This window comes from Triturus cristatus, chromosome 7, assembly GCF_964204655.1.
Source record: "Triturus cristatus chromosome 7, aTriCri1.1, whole genome shotgun sequence".
NCBI lineage: Eukaryota > Metazoa > Chordata > Amphibia > Caudata > Salamandridae > Triturus > Triturus cristatus.
In genome coordinates, this window is record NC_140590.1 from 1656897633 (window position 1) to 1656921017 (window position 23385).

The 23385-nt window shown below is 44.4% G+C and overlaps 2 protein-coding genes across 3 annotated transcripts in view; one reads left to right on the forward strand and one right to left on the reverse strand.

The window, feature by feature from the left end:
- COL9A3 (collagen type IX alpha 3 chain) overlaps positions 1 to 12942 on the forward strand; it is a 193883-nt gene extending 180941 nt beyond the window's left edge. Inside the window, exon 32 of the mRNA XM_085619726.1 lies at positions 11937 to 12942. Within this exon, the coding sequence (XP_085475852.1) occupies positions 11937 to 12121 (185 nt within the window). The 3' untranslated portion in view covers positions 12122 to 12942. The remainder of the gene's footprint in view (positions 1 to 11936) is intronic.
- TCFL5 (transcription factor like 5) overlaps positions 12941 to 23385 on the reverse strand; it is an 818878-nt gene continuing 808433 nt past the window's right edge. For both annotated transcript variants that reach the window (XM_085619728.1, XM_085619727.1), the window contains exon 6: positions 12941 to 13925. In XM_085619728.1, coding sequence (XP_085475854.1) covers positions 13803 to 13925 — 123 coding nt within the window. In that variant the 3' untranslated portion in view covers positions 12941 to 13802. The remainder of the gene's footprint in view (positions 13926 to 23385) is intronic.

Here is a 23385-nt window from a genome sequence, read left to right on the forward strand (position 1 = left end):
TGCACATGTTGCCTGTGTCCCTCTTCTGTGACATTAATACAAATGTTCTCCCTTTCCCTCAGTATACTGGCATTTGTCAGGAACATGGCTTTCATGAAGGAAGATGATGCAGACGTTGTGCGGGTCTGACTTTATTTCTCCCACAGGCAGGACACTTGTCATATAAAGATGTTTTTTTATTTGACTAATTACCACAAATTCCTGTCCGAAAAAGACTGAAAAGGAAACAGACAGATGAAAGCCATCAAATGAAGTGGTTATCACAAAAAAACACAGATGAGATTTTTGGAGAGAAAAAGCCTAGGAGGCAGAGCTCAGTGCTCCACAATCCTGTCACTAGGAGCCAGAAAAAAGAACTGAAGCAACTGCCACCAGCTGAACATGATGGGATACTAGTGGTCTCTGGGTTTTTGAATGCACAGATGCTGTTTTTACACTCACATAACGGCAGCCTATAGGGCTACACTGTCTCGCTATCCTTCATCTCTCGACTTTCACAAAAAGGGATTGTGAGAGATGTAAGCTGTCTACGAAAGTATTGGGTTTTAAATATATATACCTTATACTTAAAGTCTAAAGACACACACATATATGTGTGTGTGTCTTTAATAAGTGCTCCGGGATCCCCGCACCTAGGATGGACTATTTAGTGCTTATGACTATCAATGGAGATCCCCTGAGAGAGAAAGCTATTTCTCCTTGTTGCGCCTCACTTGGAGAGGCATAGGTTTTTGCTGCATTCAAAGGTCTACCACTTCTGTTTAATTTGGGAATACGTCGAAATGGATGTTGCATGGGAACACCCAAGCAACACCTCTGGTAGCGCCTCCCTGGCGCAGAGTAATGCACCACAGAGATTTGCGCTGTTACATTACTCAAGATTTATGAAGCCACTCAGGGACACGCGAGGTGACTTGCATGGTTTCATAAATCTCATTTTAAATTGCATCGCTCCCGCACCATGTTGCGTGGTGCAAGAGCGACGCAATGGGGCTTATATATATGCCCCTAAATGTCTTAACATAATTTCTGTTGATGTAGAATTAGCACAGAAATAATAGCAATTGTGCTGTTTCTGAGAGGGTCCCTTGGAGATTAGTCAGATTGGGTCCACGTGTTGAAATGGAGAAATTATCCCCACTGATCTCTTTGCTCCAGACACACGAGTAAATGTAACTGTACATTTTTTCAGAGCACTGAATAAAACCTAGAAGTGAGTTCCCGCCTGCTCGTCTGCAGCCTTTTATAATACACCACTGTGTGGGAATCCGAAAGACAAATCCCATGTATTCACTCATCCATGATCGCTTTCAAGCAGAAGAGTGACACAGAGTAGAAAATGCTTTCCTTGGTTAAAAACAGGGAAAACATTTACGTTCCACCTCCAGAAAAAAATCTGTGTTTAACTGCTGAAAAAGATGAGTGAAAACAAAGGATTCCTGTGAAAAAACATACGTGTGAATATAGGCCTGAAAAGATCCAGCTGTGATAATGGTTCCTTGCCTTACACAAAACCTAACTGCCTTACTCACCCTGAGGAACATGCAGAGACTGTAGAGCACTAGGACCATTAAGAGACTTGGGTCAGAATTCCTTCCATGTTAAGGGTGACTCCAATATGCTTCATGTTTTTATTTTTCCTAATATAATTAAAATTAGCGTTTTGGACAAATTTATTTTGTTGTGTTAGCATTCACTTCACACTGATTTTAATTGAAAAGAAAGAGTGAAACAGTTAGGTCATATGGACACGTTTCCTTTAAAATGATTATTTTTAACAAAAATATTTTATATATTGAAATGTGTTTGGATTTCTGCAAAAAGGTAGACATTTTCTAATGTTCTCAAATATTGAAGGCAGGCCCGTGTTTCAAAAATCAAGTGAGAGAAATAGATTCACTTTTGAAAAAGACTGAAGGGCATGGACATAGAGACAGGATCAGAGACAGACTGTCAAGTAGAGGTAGAGACAAAAAACTGAGAAAGAGGGCCAAAGAGTTAGACAGACTGTGAAATCAGATTTACACACTATTAAGTACACTTTAAAACACCACAGCTGTCTCTAAGATGATTTATATATTTATGGTGTCTTGCAAGGCCTGTCTGTATTGCATTTTGACCACTTCAAAGCAGTTCCAGACCCTGGAGAGAAACCGATAATAGAGGGAGTGCTAAAAGTAAAACTTCAAGAGCACAGTAAAAAGGAACAACGTGAGATTTCAAGGCCCAGCTAGAAGAGCAAAGAGAACAGATTATGAGTTAATAAAGAGGAATAGTTTCTTACCTGTAACGTCTGTTCTCTCATAGGAAAATTTCCATTATAGTCATAAGATCTTAATAGGTCCGCTCACGTGCGGGGACTCCGGAGCAGTTTTTATTTATATTTTCTTAAGTGTAGTGTTTTGCCTTTCTTCAGGAAGACCTGAAAGGACACTTTAGAAAGAGACAGATTATGCAGCCTAATTACCTCGGCTACAATGGCCAGTTTCTTCATCATGAAGACAAAAAAAGGTCAGAATAAAGTAGTGGAGGATAATTTGAGATGATCTGCAAACAGCATAAATATCCCTAACAAACCTGTTTTTATGATGGAGATGAAGGGGAGCAGGACGGAGTAGCCTCATAGGCTGTCTTGATATGTCTAAAAAAGACACTGTGCCTTTAAGAACCCAGATACCACCAGTATCCCAATATGCACAGCAGGTGGCAGTAACTTCAGTTATTTTTTAAGGCTATGTGAACAGATATAGATTATAGGAATACCTCTGTTAATTCCACCGGGGAGGGTACCTATGAGAACGGGATTTCCATTTATAGTCATAAGCCCGGAATAGTATAGCAAGCACAGCCCTATATAGCACAGTGGAGTAGGCAGAAGATAATCTGAAAAGATCAAGCAAAGAGATTTCTGAGGGAAGCCTGCCCTACTTGCGCATCTGCTCTAGCATCAGAATCTAGGCAGTAGGTCTTAGTGAACGTATGTATTGATTTTCAGGTAGCTGCTATACAGATTTCTGGAATAGGGATATTGCGTAGTAAAGCAGCAGGAGCTGCTTTCCCCCTAGTGGAGTGTGCTTTAGGTTCAGCTGAGAGAGTTTTGTTAGCATTTTGGTAGAACAACAAAATGCAAGACACTATCCATCGTGAAATGGATTGCTCGGAGGTAATTAGACTAGTACAGACAGGGCCGTAGTTGATAAACAATTGGTCTGATTTGCGGATGGCTTTTGTTTTGTCTAAACAGAATTTTAGAACTCTCCTCACATTCAGTGAATGAAGAGTTCTTTTCGCTGGAGTAGAGGGAGTCTGAAAGAATGTAGGTAATGAGATTGTCTGGTTGACATGGAACTCCGATAGCACCTTAGGAAGGAACTTTGGCTGAGTTCTCATAACTACTTTGCTAGAAGGAAATACAGTGTATGGTTCATGAGAGCAGAGTGCTTGGATGTCACTAACCCTGCAGGTGCATGTCATCGCCACAAGGAAAGCGGTTTTCCCAAGACAAGTGTTGGAGAGACACCTTGTGTATGGGTTCGGAGGGGTCCTGCATAAGGCATGAAACAACTACATTAAGCTCCCATGGAGGGGATGGATGCATGATGGGAGAAAAAACCTTCTTCAAACCCTCTAGGAAATCCTTGATGATGGGGATTCTGGAAAAAGAGGGTTGTGAAGGACATTTTCTGTAGGCAGTAAGAACTGCCAGGTGAACCTTTATAGAAGAGAACTGCAATCCAGATTTCGCCAAATGGAGTAAATATGGAAGGATGATATCTTCCTGGCAAGCGGTAGGGTCCTTGTTCTTAGAACACCATATGCAAAATCTCTTCCATTTCAAGGCATAGGAGGAACATGTGGCGGCCTGCTTAGCTTATTTGAGGATCTCCGTGCAGTCCTGCAGCAGATTTAAATGTCCATACTGCAATAGCTCAGGAGCCATGCTCCCAAATTCAAAGAGGAGAGATTAGGGTGAACCATCTAGCCACCAAATTCGTCAGTAGGTCTGGTCTGCATGGCAGCTTCGGATATGGACGGACGGACTGGTCAAGGTGGTAGGTGAACCACCATTGATCTAGCTATTCCTTTGCTATGAGGATCGTCTTGGTTGTGGATTGGGACAACTTGATGAGGACTGCTGGGACCAGAGGAATCGGCAAAAAAGTGTGGAGAAATTTGCTGGAACTGTTGCTCCATAGGATCCCAGAGTCCCTGGCTGGAAGAACCGTGATGTGAAGCTTTGGCATTTGCTTTTTTCTGTGGTGGCGAACAAGTCAATGGCCACAGTTTCCCACTGTTGAAAGATGTGTTGAAAGACATTGCTGTTTAAGACCCACTCATGGTTTTCTTGCAGGAATCTGCTGAGAAGTCTGGTTGAGAATGTTGGACACCTGGAAGGTTAATTGATGTGATCGTGAGGCCTCTGCCTGGAAGCCACTTCCAGATCTTCTGAGAATCATGAGACAAGGGTCTGGATTTTATCCCTCCCTACTTGTTGAGGTAGTACATGGTTGTGGTGTTGTCCGTCTGAACAAACAGGAGTGGGATGTGAATGACAGATGAAACGCTTTCAGCACCAGATGGACTGTGCGTATCTCAAGGAGATTGATATGGTATGTCGATTCTCTCTCTGACCATTTGCCCTGGATTTAGAGGTGATCCATGTAGGCTCCACATCCCAATAGTGTGGCATCCATGACTATGGTTTGAGGAATTTCCTGATGAAATAGGTTACCTCGCAGGAGATTGGTTGGAGATATACTGCTGGAAAGGCGCCCTGGTGTACCGCCCTCCCGGGCCCCACCGAAATTTTGCTCTCCAATTACTGGAACTAATTTCCACGCATGCCATCTCCACAAAAAAACTTCATTTTATTGGGGGATTTTAATGTGGACAGTAAAGACATCCTGAATCAGGAACCCTCATCACTTTTAACAGATCTACTTACACTAGAATTAAACAAGATCAATGTGGGCTGCACCCACCAAGCCGGACATACGCTAGATCTTATTTCCACTAAGTCATCTGATGTGCGATGCGGAGCTACGAGCCCCCTCACATGGACCGGCCACTCACTGATCGAGTTCAAACTCAGGGGCAAATAACACACAGTCTTCGACTTATAGGAGCTGGCACAGACGGTAGGCACAAAATCCCTCCTGATAACTTTCAGGATCTAACTCCTAATTCATGGAATCTCGACACTGAGAACATAGAGACTGGCCTATCCCAATACAAGTCTAGCATAACAACGGCCATTTATCATTTAGCCCCTCTAAAGCAGTGCACAGGCTCAGGCAGATGCACTCAGTTAGCCTGGTTCTCCCCCAGTCTCAAAACAGAAAAGAGTCTCTGCAAGAAACTGGAGCGGCGCTGGCGTCTCTCCCATAATGCACTAGATAAAGCACACTATAAATCTGCTTTATCTAAATATTACAAAAATATAAGAAATGCCCGCAAAGCTCATATAGTATTACAATTGGAGCAGGCTGGGAATGCCCACAAAACCCTATATACGATACTCCAAACATTTACTCACCCAGAGGAATGTAATAATGAGCAGGCACCCACGCAAGCCTTATGCGACAAAATAGCTAAGCATTTCACAAAGAAAATAGATTTGATTTACGTCAATATTACCCGAGATGGAAGGTGCCAACTTGACTTATCTGCCGAGCCCTCACCCACTCGAGCTACTGTGCAGAAGTTGGAATTCTTCCCCTTGATCAAGCCCGATGCAGTAGAGTCCTTACTCGCTACTGTTAAATCAGGCTCACCCCTTGATATAATCCCGGCAAGGACCACCTCACTACTATTCAAACAGCTCGCTACCCCCATCTGCTCCATTATTAACCTCTCACTAAACAAAGGTCAAGTCCCTACTGAGTGGAAGGCAGCACAAATAATTCCTATACGTAAGAACCTTAAAGCCCCTATGGACCTATTTCACTGTTACCTCTCCTGAGCAAGATGTTAGAAAAACATATTAATAAACATCTTTTGGACTTTGTCGAGGAATCTGGCTGTCTTGATCTATCTCAGTCTGGTTTTAGACCCAGACATAGCAGAGTCAGCCCTGACTGCCATCACGGATAACATCAGACAGGCTTTGGACAACAGACAGGCAGTTCTATTTGTGCTCCTTGACCTGTCCGCAGCTTTCGACACAGTCTCACGCCAAATCCTGCTCAGGAGACTCAGTGAAATTGGGATTCAAGGAACAGCCTTACAATGGATGCTGAGTTTCCTCTCGCATAGAACTCAGACCATCAATTTAGGCCCCTTCCGCTCTGAGACCGTGGAACTGACTAAAGGAGTACTCCAAGGATCCTGTCTCAGTCTCACTTTATTTAACATCTATGTTGCTCCTTTGTCAGGTTTACTTAGGAATTTAGGTTTTATGTCCATCTCCGATGCTGACGATACTTGGGCTCCTGTTATCCTTCGATAAACACAACCTCAATGCTCAGTCCATTTTCTCAGAAGGTATGAAAGCCATTGCCAGTTGGATGAGGCAACATTTTCCCCAGCTCAACGCCGGAAAAATGGAAATCATGCTGTTTGGTGATGCCCCTTTGAGATGATCTCAAACTTATGGCCAACTGAATTGGGATCCGCACTGGAGCCCAAGACCATGGTCAAAAATCTAGGTGTCCACCTTGACCAGAAATTAATTATGAAGGAACAGGTTTCTACCACCATTGGCGCCTGCTTCCATGCTTGGAGTCTTCTGCGAAGAGTATTTCCCTTTCTCCCCTTGTCCACTCCGAAAACCCTTATCCAGGCACTAGTACTAAGTTGCCTAGACTACTACAATGCTCTGCTGATCTCAGCCAGTGAAGCATCTTTGAACAAATTGCAAGTGGTCCAAAACCCCGCTGCCAAACTGGTCTCCAACGCTCCCTCCCTTACTCTCTCCCTTCCCGTTTTGCTGAGACTGCATTGGCTGCCAGTGCGGAAGCGGATCCGTTTTAAGATCTGCTGCATTGTTCATAAATCTCTAAATGGTAAAGGCCCCAGTTATTTGGCAGAGAAATTTAAAAAATACCAGCCTCCAAGGACACTACGCTCAGGGACCAAATCTCTACTAGTGGTCCCACGCTGTAGAAAATCGCGGCTAGGTGGGAAAGCTTTCTTCCACTTCGTCCCTACCTTCTGGCACCAATTACCAATCCATTTGCAGGAGTGTTCTGATCACCGGCAGTTTAGTAGGCTTCTGAACACTACATTGTTTTAATCCATTCCTCTTTCTCTGGCCAACTAAAGCAGTTCGCTAGCGCGGAGAAACACATTGGGAGGTGATTCAGGCACTTTATAAATCCTAAATCAAATCAAATGATAGTTGCATTTTGTCTTCCTAATTTCTCAGTTTGTCCTACTGGTCCTCGAGACATTCCTACAGAGGTTTCATGTTGAGACAGGCATTCAGTGTGAGAGAGCTGCAGGAAGCCATCGAGCCAAGAAGTGAGGATACTGTTCTCACCGTTGGATGGGAAGCTTTTCATGAGAGCCTGACACTTCCGAAGGATCGATAAGTGTCTGTCCTCCGAAGGACACACTTTTGCCTTTATAGTGTTGATGGAGGCTCCAAGATAGTGTACGGTTTGAACTGGGATAGAGGTCGACTTGCTGACGTTGATCTGAAAGTCCAACCTTTGAAGCAGATTGCAAGTCCAATTATAATGAAGGTGCTCTTCCTGAGACGTGGACACCTTAATTAGCCAATCATCTAGGTATGGGTAGATGAATATCTTGAGTCTCCTGAGATGAGTAGCCACTTCTGCCATGCACTTGGAGAATGTCCTGGGTGCTGACCAAATGGAAGAACTTGGTATTGAAAATGGTCCTGCCCCACTACGAACTTCAAGAACTTTCCATACTTTCTGGTGAGTCGTATATGAAAGTATGCGTCTTGAAGGTCGATGGAGCAGAGCCAATCCCCTTGATGTAATTGGGGATACAGTTGGTGTAATGACAGCATTCTGAACTTTTCTCACTGGATCCACTTGTTGGCTGTTTTGAGGTCAAGAATGGGTCTGAATTTGTCCTTGTTATCTTCTTGATGAGAAAGTACCTGGAATAAATGCCTGTTCCTGGTTAGTGAAAAACTGGTTTCACCACCAGCTTTTGTAAGAGGATGTTGACCTCCGCTCGTAACAGTGGGAGTTGGAAACTGGAGTGTTTCAGAGGTACGTATGATGGAGGTCTGTTGAACCGCAGACAATATCCATGGGGACAATATTCAGTACCCGGGCATCTTGTGTTATGTTTTGCCACATAATGTTGGATGCATCCCTCCACCGGAGTGGGTAACAGAAGACGGGGAAGTAATTATTCAGGGTTTTGACCCCGAAGGTTTCTTGCCCCCATGAGCAGGCTGTAGAGTAGATCTCCCGCTAGGCTGCCTTCATTGATATTATTGGTAGGGACGTTCTTGCTGTTGTTGTGCACTGCTTTGCTGGCAGCCCTGATACCAATGAAGGGGTTGAACCCTCTGGGAATAGAAGCAGCGTTGATATGGGTGGAAAGATTTCCTCTGTTCCCTGGGTCTCTCCAAGTCGACTACCTTCAGAGTGACCATTTCCGTCTTCATCCGTGCCATCTCATCCTCGGCAAGGGTGTCAAATAGAGTGGTACAAGAGAATGGCAGGTTCAATATTCTTTGCTGCGATTCTAGCTTGAGGGATGTTAGGCGAAGCCAAGAGTCTCTTCGAAGAGCGACGCCGTGGCAGTACTCATGAGCAGCTAATAAGGAAGAGTTTGCTGCAGCACTAATAACCTGATTTGAGACCATCAATCCCTCATTCAGGATTTCCATGAAGTCTTCCCTCTTATCTCCAGGGAGATGTTCAGCTAACTGGTTCATGGATTCCCACAGTGCCCTTTCGTATCTGCCTTATAGGGCAGTGGTGCTGGCTTCTTTAATGGTGGTTGCTGCCGTGCTGCACACTTTTTGGCCCACAGAGTTCAATTTCTGCCTCTCCTTATCGGAAGGTACTGTAGAAGTGGGGATAGTGGCATGTTGTTTCTTTGCCGCTACCACAATCACGGAGTCTGGTGTAGGATTCGTGTGGAGGAAAGCTGGATCGTGCTCTGGAGAACTGTATTTTGTTTGGAGCCTGGATGGTGCGGTCTTAACAGAGGCTGTTGTTAGGAATAGATCCATAGCAGATTGAAGGAGACCTGGTACTAGAGACAGCAAAGGTCTTGATGCTGATCTGTGTTGCAGAGTCCTGAAAATGACTGACGTTAGTGTTGGAGTCGACATAGGTATATTAAGTTTCATCCACATGTGAAATACGTGGAGGTGGAGAGTCAGAAAGTGTTGGGCAATAACACCCAGTTGAAGTGGAGGATCTTGACCGAGAACGTCAATGATGATGATGGTTGGATCGCCTAGAAGAGATAGAAGAGTGCCTTGAGTTGTGATGATGGCATCTAGAATGATAGCATGACCTGGAACGAGATCTGGGTCTTGGAGTGACAGGCGCCGATTGAGCTGGAGGCGGTGATGGAGGAGGTGAAGTTGGAGGTCGTGGTGGAGGAGGAGGTGGGAAAGATGGTTGACCCCCTGAAGATGGAGAATATGCTCTAGAGTACTCTAAGTCTTGAGAGGTGTAGATGTGTGTTCTCTTTTTTCAAGCCTCCTTTAGCCTGAACGACATTGAAAGAGTTCTCAACATCAACGACCCTCAATGCTTCGACATCGACCTGCTTGTCGACAATGAGCGCAGACGGCGCCGTGACGTTAGAGAATGCCTCGACGTTAATCTTCACCGGTGCCTCGGCATTCACCTGGATCTCAATGACTACCTCGATGGACTCCTTGACATCGAGTGAGGTATTTGGGTTGATGGAGCAGTTGTCGACGTCGATATTCCTGTCCTCAACTCTGATCTGCGGGGTTTGCTCAACATCAAACCTTGTATAGGCGGTGAGCAGGTCGATGTCCTCGACCAGGACCAATTCCGTTTTCCTCCTGGCATGCCCTTCAAAGACAGATGACAGAGCCCTGGTAGAGGTCTGACCCACTCCTCGCCCTGAGGTCCCACCTTCAGACTGTGTCTGTAGTCTTCTTTGTTCCTTTGTACCATGAAGGCAAATATTCTCTCGGTCTCTCAGGGCGCGTCTTGAAAAGTTCCTGCAGTGATGGCAAGACTCAGGAACATGCTCTTCTGGGAGGCAGATTATATACACCTAATGAGGATTGGTCTTGACCATCTTTCTCCCACAGGCTGGGCACTTGTGACAAAGAGATGGCACTTTCTTTTGTCAAACTGCCTCTAATTTCTGTCAGAAAAAAAGACAAAAAAAGCCAGGGAGAGATTAAAGACGTTTAGTGAAAATGGTGCCACCAAAATTCAGTTAAGAATTTTGAAGAAAAAAGCCAAATTTTGGACGAGCTTGATGCCCCAGCATCATGTCGGGAAGAGACGGAAAAAAGAACTGAAGTAACTGCAACCTGCTGTGTATGATGGTATACTGGTGGTATCTGGGTTCTTAAAAACAGTGTCTTTTTTAGACGTATAATGACAGCATATGAGGCTACTCTGTCCTGCTCCCTTGATGACTATCATAAAAAGGGTTTTATGAAGGATATTTCTGCTGTTTGCAGATCATCTCAAACTATCCTCCAATGCTTTATTCTGGAAATTTTTTGTCTTCATAATGAATGATCTGGCCATTGTAGCCTAGGTAAATAGGCTGCATAATCTGTCACTTTCATAAGGTGCATTTGCAGTCCTATTGAAGAAAGGCGAAACTCTACACTCACGAAGATATATATGTAACAACTGCTCCGGGGTCTCCGCACGTGAGCAGGACTATTCAGCGTTTAAGACTATAAATGGGAATCCCCTACGAAAGAAGTGCTGTGCTAAAAACCATTGAGCGCAAATGAGAAGCTAAGAGACGGTATGGGAGGAAGAGCAGTGTGCACAATAGACAATACAGGAGAGGGTGGTAGATTCCCCTGCTCTCTCTACCTGATACAATTTGATGTAGATCCCCAAGCTCAAGAAAAAGATGCAGAGTTTATTAGTTAGGTGCCACTTAATGGAACACTCCCTTCATTTTATTAAGGTGTCAGGCTTATGGGATGATAGACCGGGTTTTGAAGAAAAATCCCTCTTGAGCGGTCAATGACATGATCTGAAACATTTTTACTGTGACGGGTTGGTCTAGGCTGCTAGTGCTCTAGGTCTGACACTCGTCTGGTCCTTATCTAACAACAGCTGTGACCCCACTGACACATTAAACAGGCATAGTGTAGAACACTGCCAGCTTCACTCTAAAACACAAGCACACACACACACACACACACACACACACACTCACACTCACACTCACACACTCACTCTGTGGCAGTCTCTCGCTCTTTGTGCTCTTGCTTTGGGTTTTACAGATCTCTGATCTTGTGGTACCGTTCAAAGAAATTAGATCTCTCGTAGACATGACTGAAGGGGCTAGTATTTAAAAGTACTGAGTTACAAATGTTAGGAAACTCATTTATTAACGCACAAATGGAAATAAAATAATTCACTTTTATTTAGTTGAGAAATATTACAGTTATAATTTATATTTTACAATTTTGAACATCTTACCCAGCATTGTAAACAGGAAGTAACACATGGCTTTCTGTTCAAAAGAAATCACAAACTATCATTAAATTATTGTTAGCAAAATAGGGATGGGTGCAGCTTTTTTCTTATAGATAAGCTCTATGTCTTAGATGAAGATGATTTATTGAGAATCTTGAGCTTTAACCGCCAGACATCCCTTAACTATGAACAACTGTGCAATCATAAGTCTTTTTGAGCATTATGGCTATTACTAGTAATTTTGGGGTTATCATTGTGTGACGCTTGGTAAATATTATAAGAGTACATTATAAGAGTCTCCCATACAAAGAGTCACCATGTAATATTCTTTCTTTTAAGGACTGCAAGGCGTTCCTGGAACTAGCAGGGATGGTCGTGATGGAGCACATGGTGAGCCTGGCTTCCCAGGTGATCCTGGTACACCCGGTGCTGTCGGTGCTCAAGGGACTCCAGGAATTTGTGATACATCAGCATGCCAGGGGGCTGTTGCAGCAGTAAAATCTGGGAGTCCTAAAAAGTCTTAATACGGAACCAACAGAGAAAAAGAGTGACTGAATATTGAACAAAACGTCAAGCTGTATGAATTTGAATCCTTTTTCAGATAGACAGACACATCTTCCTTCAGTTGTACTTTAAAACATAAAATGGGACCTCTAACAGTTATTCAGCTCGATGAAACAAGAAAACGTCAGATGAATGCAATTTGCCAAAACATAAGATGCTTAAAACACGTTTGGCTTCTCTAAAACAAAATGTAACATTTGAATTCATTTTTGCCCCCACTACTGAAGAAACCCAGGAAGGCGGCTCCATTTCATCCCAATTCGCCACCCCTCTACATTTTTGCTAAAGCTTGAATTCATTTTATATTGGTGCCCATTACTCGTGGTTTCAGACATTAATTTGCAGACTGAACGTGAAGTGTTTTCTATATCTTGCAAATATTAAACATCTCGCAAAAAACTTCTCAAGACCAACAATATGTATATATAAATAAAATTCAAAAGGGAGTTTTTATATAGGATCATGTTACAATAAAAGATTTTCTACCACATTGTGCAGAAATTTGAATTAGACTGTCATAAACATTAACTGAAATCCACATAAGTTATTTCAAAATCCAAGCAGCACAGGCGAGATCCTCCTTGGCATCAGTCTAAAGATCGCCATGTAATGAATAAAACACAGGGTTTTCCAAGGGCTTTTTTAAATAAAAAAAAAAACCTTTGGTGAAATCTTAACATCAGGCATGCAAATCAAGGCATTCTATGGTAATCTACCATACTCTAGGAAATTCTTTACTTTTGTATTGTGGATAATAAATTGATGAAATCTTGTGAATATCCGTGATTTAAAAATAGTATTTATTTGTGGGTGATATTGTATGTACAATAAACCTATTAGCATCATCTGTTGTAAGAAATGAATAAAGCCACTTTCAGTACACAAAAACCCTTTATGTTCCAGACATCGTAGTTTGTTAACAAGTAACAGCATAACTTTCATATCTGAAAATACACAGTGTGCATAAAAAATGATTACTTATGTTGTGTCTGCACTAATTCAGCATACACAATTTGCAGGGAAATAGTTTATTTTAAATAGCAAGGCATTTGAAAACTGATGCAAACAACATTGCATATTTCAGTTTCAGTAAGATTTTACATTTCCATACATCTCATGCATTTGAACCTTAAAGTATAGTGACAGATAACTGTCTAATCTACATCCAGAAACAAATGTTTTGATGCTATTGTGCACAATTAGAAACTCAGATCTTAAGAGCATATATGCACATGTAATAAAAATTATATAGATATTTGGATTCTTAAATATTCATCTACGTGCTGTGTGTTGGGCAGTCTATAAATATTAGAAACCTGATGGAAATGCAATAGCAAATGGGACACTTGCTGATCTAACTGGGTGCATTGGCTCCTCAAGATCCAGAGGACACAAATATATATTTATGTAGCAGATTCAATTATTTCTGAGTTCAGTAGAAAGACTGATTTTCTGATTATTCACTGGTCTTTTTCTTGTACAAAATGTTTGTTCAAGTGACAGCGATATCATCAGTGACTTAATTACTATTATTTTTATTAACTTGGTGTGCATGCAAAGTCCAACGTCCTCTGGAACAAAAGCAAAGTATTCTAATATGATGTACAATTGTTTCCAAGAAGACTGAAACATGATCTCAATTTACTTGATCTCTATCGCTGAGCTGCTCTGCATATTTTCCTGCACTGGACAGGTAGTTGTTGATTCAGATCGAGAAAGTTTTAATCGTCTGCCTGTTTTCCCACAAAATACGCTTTCAAATTCCTAAAAAAAATCAAAATACCAATAGTTACCTTATTTTGCAGTTTACTGGTAAGATTGCATCGTGAAGAAGTAGAAGCCCTGTGTTATAATGTATTCATCTGGGAATGTCAAAGTACCAACCTAACAAGATACACACATCTCTTTTAATTTGCAGTTTAGCACCAACTGTCTCATTCATTACAACTTCATTTGAATACATAATCCCCATTGGAATAAACTATGTTAAATAACTGTAAAACTAAAATGACCAGACACTAGGATATTCTTGGTCAATTAAGGAAGTGATCAAACACAGAGCTAGAGGGGTTGGGGAACAGGAACTCTCCCATTTCTTCTCAACCTTTAGTTTATAGCCCATGTGGCACATCAGCAGAGTGATAAAGAGCAACTGGACAAGTTAATGGAAAAAATACTTATCTGTAATCTTGGTTTTCCTACAGGGGAATAATTAAAATCAAAGATACTGAGTACTCTAGCACACATTCGTGATCCCAGAGCAGTTCTTTCAAAATGTACAACAGTTTTCTTTAGAAAAGCCAATTTATCTAAATGGCAATATATTTCTTTTTTTGATTTTAAGATCTCTAGAGTGAGACAAGTAACCAGATAAACTCTTTCATATACATTTTTAAATAAAAAATGGAAGAAAAAGAGAGGTGTCTGCCTTGAGTCTAAAAACTGACACTGATTAATTTAAGGAGGCATACATCAACTAGAATACCATCATGCCTTCTCAGTGGCAGTTCAATATAATAAAGACATTTTCAAGCCTAGTATGAAAAAACGTCCTCATTCTTTCCAACGGTGAGGGACAAGGCTTGCTCAGAACTTCATTAAGATTCACCTGGAGAAGAAGAAAGTTTAATTACCTGAAACTATAGGTTCGAGGCATATGAGCTGTAGATCGTATACTTGTGCATAGATCACCATCTGGTGTTGGGCTCGGATGTTTGCACTTTGTTTTTGTCTTGAGTCTTTGTAGTCACGCGGTAGGTGACTCCTCCTTAGGACGATAGTGCTCATGGGCATCGACTCCATCTCCAGATTGTTTTTTTCCGCCATCGGGTTCGGATGTGATTTGCTGCACTCCGGGTCGATATCGGCCTCGGATCTCCCCTCGACGCGCAATTTCTCTCCACTCGACGGTATTGTTTCAATCGCGTTTCCCTTTTGACGCGCATCTTTAAAAGGAACTCCTCGACTTCGATCTTCGAAAGGCCGTTGGGCCTCTCCGTGCTGACTACACCTGCAGTAAATGGAAAGGACTTGTTTAAAAAAATGCCCCGGGTGTGGTGCTAAGTTCCCACACACAGACTTGCACGAGGTTTGTAATCTCTGCCTCTCCCCGGAGCACGAAGACAAGAACTGCAAGACCTGTGCATCGTTCACTTCGAAGGAAACAATCCGTGATTGTCGGGCTCGATGTCACGAAATGTCTAGCGGAAGCAGCTCGTTTCCGGACATCTTCGGAGCAGATCCCAATGTTCAACCGGGGCAGCAAGGTGATGAAGAAGACATCTCCGTCTCCGAAGCAGACGACTCTGACGTCGAAGAGGAGACAGTCACCCCGACTCAGCGGTCCGTGAGTACCGAAATCCCTCTCCGAAAAACCAAACCTAAGGCTCCGGTAACACCCTCGGCCTCGGGTTGACACCGGCAACATGTCTCAGATGCCCCGCCCTTGGGCCCGGCTATGAAACTGAAAGATAAGCCTTCCGGCTCGGGCTCCAGCCATACCCATTCCGGCACCGAAGCACTAGTCCAAAGAGGTGCCACGCCCTTCTTCGTCGACGCCAAAGGCAGCCTCGATGCCGAAGCCCTCGGCATCGAAACATATCAAGGACAAACATTCGGATCGATAAAAAATTCTGAGCCGAAAATGGCTTCAGAACCCAAAAAATCGCTGGAGCCAAAAAAAGTCTTGGAGCCACAAACTCCTAGAAAAAAACCTAGAGTCCAAGTCCCCACAGAAAGCCTCAGAGACTCGGTCCAATGAACATTTTGACCCAAAATCTTCGGCACCGAAAAAAAGACATTTTACCCACGCAACCTGTACCTGATTTTTTTAATCCAAAACAAAAAAACTCTTTCTATTGATCCAGAGACTGGAAAAGTTGTCGCCAAGCCTCCAAAAAGAGGAAACTGGACACTTAGGAGATGAGTACTAACACCTCCCCACCTCCTTTTTCTCCTTCAGTTGATACAAATCTTGTCATTTCTCCACCACACTCCCCACAACATATTGTTTCACCTCAAACATCAGATACTGAGGATGATCATACCGATGGGAGTGGGAATATAGATCCACATGGGGATGATGATGCACATACCATCCCACACGACGTAGACCCTTGGGATGACTACAAAACAGATCCTGACCTCTATCCATCTAGGCCATCACCACCAGATGACAATATTGGGTTTGCACAACTTAATAGGGCTGCACAATACCACAGGGTACAGTTACATTCTGATCTCTTAGAGGATGATTTTTTTCTTGAAACCTTTGCACCCTTGCAAACGTCCACACACACCCTGCCAATGTTAAAAGGCATGCTCAAACATGCCCCTGACGTTTTTAAGGACCCTGTCAGAGCCAGGATTCTAAACACCAGGATAGATAACAAGCATTGAAAACGCAATAGGTCTCACCCTTGTTTAAGTTAAAGCAATTCTGTTTGTAATTAGGTGGCTTTTTAGCTTTGCTTTTATTAGTGTTTTTCTAACTTTCATGTACATAACATGCATATGTATGCATATATGTATATGTATGCATGCATTTATATTTGTATTTAAATAGATATGCAGATGTGTATATGTATGTATGTATATATATACACATACATATATATAAATGCATATATATGCATATATATACATCTTTATATATGTGCATATGTGTGCATGTAGAAAGGTAAAGAGAGGTAGGGAGGTAGAGGTAGAGAGCAGTGGTGGCTGGTGACATTTGAAAGTGGTGAGGCATAACCTTTCTGTCGGAGTGCACCGTAGCGAGCAAGCGGGGTTCAGGGGGATTCTCCCCCAAGAAAACTTTGAAAAAAGAGTGGGTAAATGGTGCATTTTCAACAAATTTGAGAAGCACAAAGGTTAATAAAGCAATTGTGAAAGTGCAGTTATTACATTAATAAAGGGATGTCATATAATAACATGTAGATAGAAATATTTCTGAAGCTAGGCCCTGCCAGTGCCACTCACCTCTGAGCAATATACACGCTATGTGCCAGCAGTGCCTAGCGTCTGAAACATTTCTATTGTTATGTTTTTGAAGCTAGGCCCAGTGCTGGCACTCAGTGTGTACGCTTCTCAGAGGTGCATCACGCATGGCAGGGCCTGTAGCTTCAGAGTGAGAAACATTTTCTGCACCAGTCTGCGTTCTCGCTCTATAAACACTAACTCTCTTTGAAGTGCAGACTTCAAAGAGTGTTCGTGTTTAGAGTGGGAAGCTGTACCACTAGAAACAGTCCAGCTCGCCCGAAAAGCAGGCCCTAATCCCATTAATATGTCACATAATAATGAACGTGGGCATACTTTTTGACTTCAGGCTTTTGCCATCAAGGTACGTGATGAAAACTACAAATTAACCTACTGAAGACGGCCACCTCTGCTCGTCATTACATCTCTCTTGTTAAGGACGAGACTTTTTCACAGCTGGACTCCAGTTAGTAGAGCTGTTTATGGCGCCCCCCAAAAGACTCGACTCTTTGAATTCCAAAGGAGGCTGAGCAAAGTTATGCTTCAACCTCCAGACAAGTGACCCTGCCACACCCACTCATTATTGTCCTCCACTAAGCCCCCCACACACAACTCCTCTCGCTGCCCTTCCCCCACCCGTGAGTAAATACATTGCCTTTAGGGTTCTGTGCATCATGAAAAGGAATATGCTACTTACCAGTATGCATCTGTTCTTGGCATGTAGAGCTGCAGATCTACACACTTTTGCATAGATCGCCATCTGGTGTTGGGCCCGGATGTTTGCAGTTTTTTTTTCCTCTTGGAAAGTCTTTGGAAGTCACGAGGTCGGTGACTCCTCCTTTGGATGGTATTGCGCATGGGCTTCGGCTCCATCCTCAGATTGTTTTTCGCCAGCAGGGAAAGATGGAGCGTAGTAATAACAGTGAAGAAACCCATGTGTGTATCTAAATAAGATAAACTGGAACAGATACAGGTAGCCGGGGAGGCGGGAGGGCGTGTGTAGATCTGCAGCTCTACATGCCAAGAACAGATGCATACTGGTAAGTAGCATATTCCGTTCGAGGCATATGAGCTGCAGATTACACACTTTTGCATAGACTATATAGCAGTTCCCAACCTTAGCGGCGACCACCGGTATCTGTTGCAGTGGTTTGAAATAATGTTTTGAGTACAGCCTGGCCCACACTGGCTTGTTGCTTAGTTTGCACATCTACACAATATTGTTTAGTGAAAGTGTGCGGTGTTGACCATGTAGCTGCTTTGCAGATATCATCTAATGGGATGTTCCCTGAAAATGCCATGGAAGCCCCTATCTTTCGTGTAGAATGGGCTTTAGGGGGAACGGATAGCGTTTGTTTTGCTTTGAGGTAGCAAATCTGAATGCATTTTACAATCCACCTAGCTATCCCTGATTTTGAGATGGGGTTGCCTTTGTGTGGTGGAGAGAAAGAGACAAACAGTTGTTTGGTCTTGCGGAAAGGTTGTGTTCTCTCGATGTAGTAGAGTAACGCTCGTTTGACATCTAGCGTGTGCAGAGCCCTTTCTGCAACAGTCTGTGGTTCCGAGAAAAATACTGGTAGTTCTACAGATTGGTTTAGGTGAAAAGGGGAAATGACTTTAGGTAGGAATTTTGGGTTGGTACGGAGAACAACCGTGTTATGGTGCATTTGAAGAAAAGGTTCTTGTATGGTAAGTGCTTGTATCTCACTGACCCTTTTAAGGGAAGTGATGGCTACAAGGAAAGCTGTTTTCCATGTTAGGAATTGTAGTTCGCATTTGTGTAAAGGTTCGTAGGGAGGCCCCATTAGCCTTGTGAGAACGATATTTAAGTTCCACACAGGTGAGGGTGGTACTCTGGGGGGAATTATTATTTTTAGGCCTTCCATGAAGGTTTTAATGGCAGGAACTCTAAAGAGTGATAGATGTTGCCTGTTTTGCAAGTAAGCTGCAATTGCTGCGAGGTGTAGTCGAATGGATGTATAGGCTAGATTACACCTTTGTAGGTGGAGTAAGTAGCCTATGATGTGTTGAATGGACACGTCCAGGGGATTGATGGTGTTGTTATGGCAATAAACAACTAATCGTTTCCACTTGGCAGCGTAGCATGCTCTAGTGGTAGGTCGTCTAGCTTCTCTGATGACGTTCATACAGTCAGGGGGAAGATTTAGGTACCCAAATTCTAGGATTTCAGGAGCCAGATCGCAAGGTTGAGCTGAGCTGGGTCCGGGTGTCTGATGGTTCCGGGTTAGGAGGCATGGTGAGAGGTGTAGTTTTTGGTGTGGTACTACAGAGAGTTCCAGCAGCGTGGTGTACCACGGTTGTCTGGCCCACGTTGGAGCTACTAGGATTAGTGTGAGGGAGTGTTGTTGTAGTTTGCGCACCACTAATGGAATGAGTGGGAGAGGCGGAAAAGCGTACGCAAATTTGACTGACCAGTTCATCCATATCGCATTTCCTTTGGACAATGGGTGTGGGTATCTGGCGGCGAAGCTTGGGCATTTTGTGTTTTCGTGGGTGGCAAAGAGGTCTATCTGTGGATGCCCCCACATTTGAAAGAACGGATGAAGAACCTGTGGGTGAAGTTCCCACTCGTGGATTTGTTGTGTCTGTCTGCTGAGCAGATCTGCCACGGTGTTTTGGACTCCTGGGACATGTTGAGCTAGGAGAAAGATTTTGTGGGGAATTGCCCATCTCCATATGCTCTGTGCTAATTGAGAGAGCTGTGGAGAGTGTGTGCCGCCTTGTTTTTGTATATAATACATGGCTGTCATGTTGTCTGTGCGAATGAGGACTGCCTTGCCTGAAATCTGTGTTTGAAAAGATTTTAGGGCTAAAAATATTGCTAGTAACTCCAGATGGTTGATATGGAGTAGCTTTTGTTGAGGCGTCCATGTGCCCTGCACGGTGAGCTCCCCAGCCGGAGAGCGATGCGTCCGTTGTTAGTATTATCTGGGGAACCGGGTCCAGGAACGGTCGACCTTTGGAAAGGTTTGTGGTGTTCCACCACTGCAGAGAGCGATGGGTGCGACCGTCTACCAACACCAGATCTGTCAGTTGACCTTGGGCCTGGTTCCACTGGTGCGCTAAGCACTCTTGGAGGGGACGCATCTGGAGTCTTGCATGGGGCACTATGAAAATGCAAGAGGCCATCATCCCTATTAGTTGCATGAACACTCGTGCTGGAAGGGAGTGTTGAGGTATGAATTTTTGTCGTAAAGCCTGAATGCTTGCAATCCTGGCCGGATTGGGGTAGGCTATCACTTTTGAGGTGTCTATGGTGGCACCCAGGTACTGTTTTATGTGGGATGGTGGAAGCTGGGACTTTTGGTGGTTCACCGTGAAGCCTAGTTGGTGAAGTAGTTCGATTGCGGTGGAGGTGTGTTGTACACACTGATTGTATGAAGTGGCTTTTATCAGCCAATCGTCTAGGTATGGGAAGACGTGAATGTGCTGTCTTCTCAAGTGTGCCGCCACCACTGCCAGGCACTTGGTGAATACCCGTGGTGCTGTTGTGACTCCGAACGGGAGCACTTTGAATTGGTAGTGTTGTCCGTCCACTACAAATCTCCACTACAAATCTGAGGTACTTTCTGTGAGCATGGTGCACTGGAATGTGGAAGTATGCATCTTTCAAGTCCAGAGTGGTGCGGAAGTTGTTTTGGGAGAGGAGCGGAAGTACCTGCTGAAGCGTTACCATATGAAAATGGTCTGAGTGTATGTATGTGTTTAGGGGCCGGAGATCTAGAATAGGTCGTAGAGTCTCGTCCCTTTTTGGTATGAGAAAATATAGGGAGTAGACCCCCATATTTTGTTGATTGACAGGAACGTGTTCTATTGCCTGTTTTTGTACGAGGGAGATTACCTCCTGCTTTAGTAATTTTGAATGTTCTTGTGACATTGGGCGTTGCCTGGGTGGAATGTTTGGGGGGGGTAGATGTTAGTTCTAGGCAGTAGCCTGACCGAATTATTTGGGTCACCCATTTGTCTGAGGTGATGGTCGCCCAGACATGAAGGAAATTTTGGAGTCTGCCCCCGACCGGAGTGGAATGTTCTGGGGGGAGCGGGGGGAAGTCATTGGGTAGGAGGTGTGGCAGAACAGGCGTTGTTTGTTTTGCCTCTGCCCTTGTTGTTGTTACCCATGTAGCCGCCTCTTTGGTAACCTTTTGTAAAGGTGGGGGAGTAGAGGATTTGTATGATGTGGACGCTGTGTTTGAGGAGTAGCCTCTGGATGTACTTCGAAAGGAGGAGCGGCGAAAGGATTGTCTGGGCCGGTGTGACTGTAAGGCCCCCATGGATTTTGCGGTATCCGTATCTTTTTTCATTTTTTCTAAGGCCTCATCCACCTTTGGCCCAAATAGATGTTCCTGGTCAAAGGGATGGTTAAGGATGGAGGCTTGTACTTCTGGTTTAAAACCAGATACCCTTAGCCAAGCATGGCGACGGAGAAGGACGCTGGTGTTGATGGCCCTGGAGGCTGTGTCTGCTGCATCTAGGGCACAACGTATGGAGGTATTTGTGATTGTTTTACCATCTTGAATTAACTTGTTGGCCCTAGCTTTATATTTTTCATGGAGATGGTGCATTATGCTTTCTAACTCGTCATAATGAGCCCTGTCATATCTGGCCAGTAGTGCCTGAGTGTTTGCTATACGCCATATGTTGGCCGCCTGGGATGCTGTGCGTTTGCCTGATGCATCTAGTAGTTTTGATTCTTTGTCAGGTGGTGGTGCATTACCTGACGCTTGTGAATTTGCCCTTTTACGTGCAGTAGATACTACTAAAGAATCTAGTGGCGCTGGTCCCCTGATGTAGGAGGGATCTGAGGGAGCAGGTTTGTATTTCTTTTTCAATACGTGGGTTAATGACCCTGGCTCTAACTGGGTCCTTAAAAACTTCTGACGCATGCTTTACCACTCCTTTGAGCATGGGCAGTATGGAGGTGGACCTATGTGCGGTATCAAATGTGTCTAGGAGGAAATCTTCCTCCACGGGGTCGGTATGCAAGTCCACCCCGTGATAATGTGCCGCCCTTTGCAGAAGATGGTTGAACCCTAGTGAATCTTCTGGTGGAGATGGCCTAGAAGGGTAAAGATCGTCTTGTGGGACGTTGGAGATATCTGGAATATTGTAATCGTCCCATGGGTCTGAGGATCCTGTAGGGGTGGGGTCCTGTGGCACATTCCCTATATCATGATATGGGTCCCCCTGATCATCATCGTCTGGAGACTGGGTCGGAGAACGATGAGGTGGGGGTGGAGAGGGCGGAGGGGGTGGAGGTGGGGAAGGAGGAGGAGGTGGAGGGGGAGGGGAAGGTATTCTGAACGGAGAGGTAGCAGAGTCCTTCCTCTTTGGCGGTGGAGGCGAAGCAGGCTTTTCCAAATGTCTCTTTTTGGTAGAGAGTGTCAAATGTCCAGTTTTTGGATCCCTGGTGAGAGTTTTTTGCAAGGGATCCATCCGGTGTAAATAGTTCTGGTGAGGTTATTTGGTCCGTCGGCGCCGAAGGCGTCGGGCCGATGTCTTTTTAGGTTTTTCCGTGCCGGTTTGTTGCTTAAAACCCGGCTTGGGAACCTCTGGTCTCTTGGTCGGTGCCGAGATGGGCTTCGTCTTGGAAGTGTCGGTGCCGGTGGCCTTGTGTGGTTTGGTCGGTACCGAAGATGGCGTCGGTACCGAAGAGCTGGGTTTCGACCCCGAGGGCTTCGGTGCGGAGCTCGGTGTCGAGGTGGAGGCCGGTTTCTTTTTCGGTGCCGAAGTGTGTTTCTCGGCACCGCTGATAGGCTGGCTCGAGACCGAGCTGCCGGAAGGCTTACTTGGCTTCTTCACCGGGCCCGAAGGTGGGGTGTGTGAAGCAGTGTCTCTGGTCTTGCTTAGGCTCGGAGGCGAAGGCGTGACCGAAGCCTTTTTGGGTGTCGGCGCGGGTGTGTGTGGGGGGTAGGGGGGTAGGGGTAGATTGGTACTCACGACCCTCTGCGCCGGAGTGATGTCTTCCACATCTGACTCGTCGGCCTCGGAAGCGCTGACGAGGTCCTCTTCTGTGCGATGCTGTTCCGGATCGTCGATGTAGTCTCCGAAGATGTTGACTGAAATGGACGTCGAGGAGTGTGCCATGTTCCTTCTGGCTCTTCGGTCCCGAATAGTCTTTTTGGATCGGAAAGACTTACAGGCCGGAGAGCCTCGTGTTCAGGGGAGAGGCAGATGTTGCATACCTCATGAAGATCGGTGTGGGGAAATTTGGACCCACATCGAGGACACT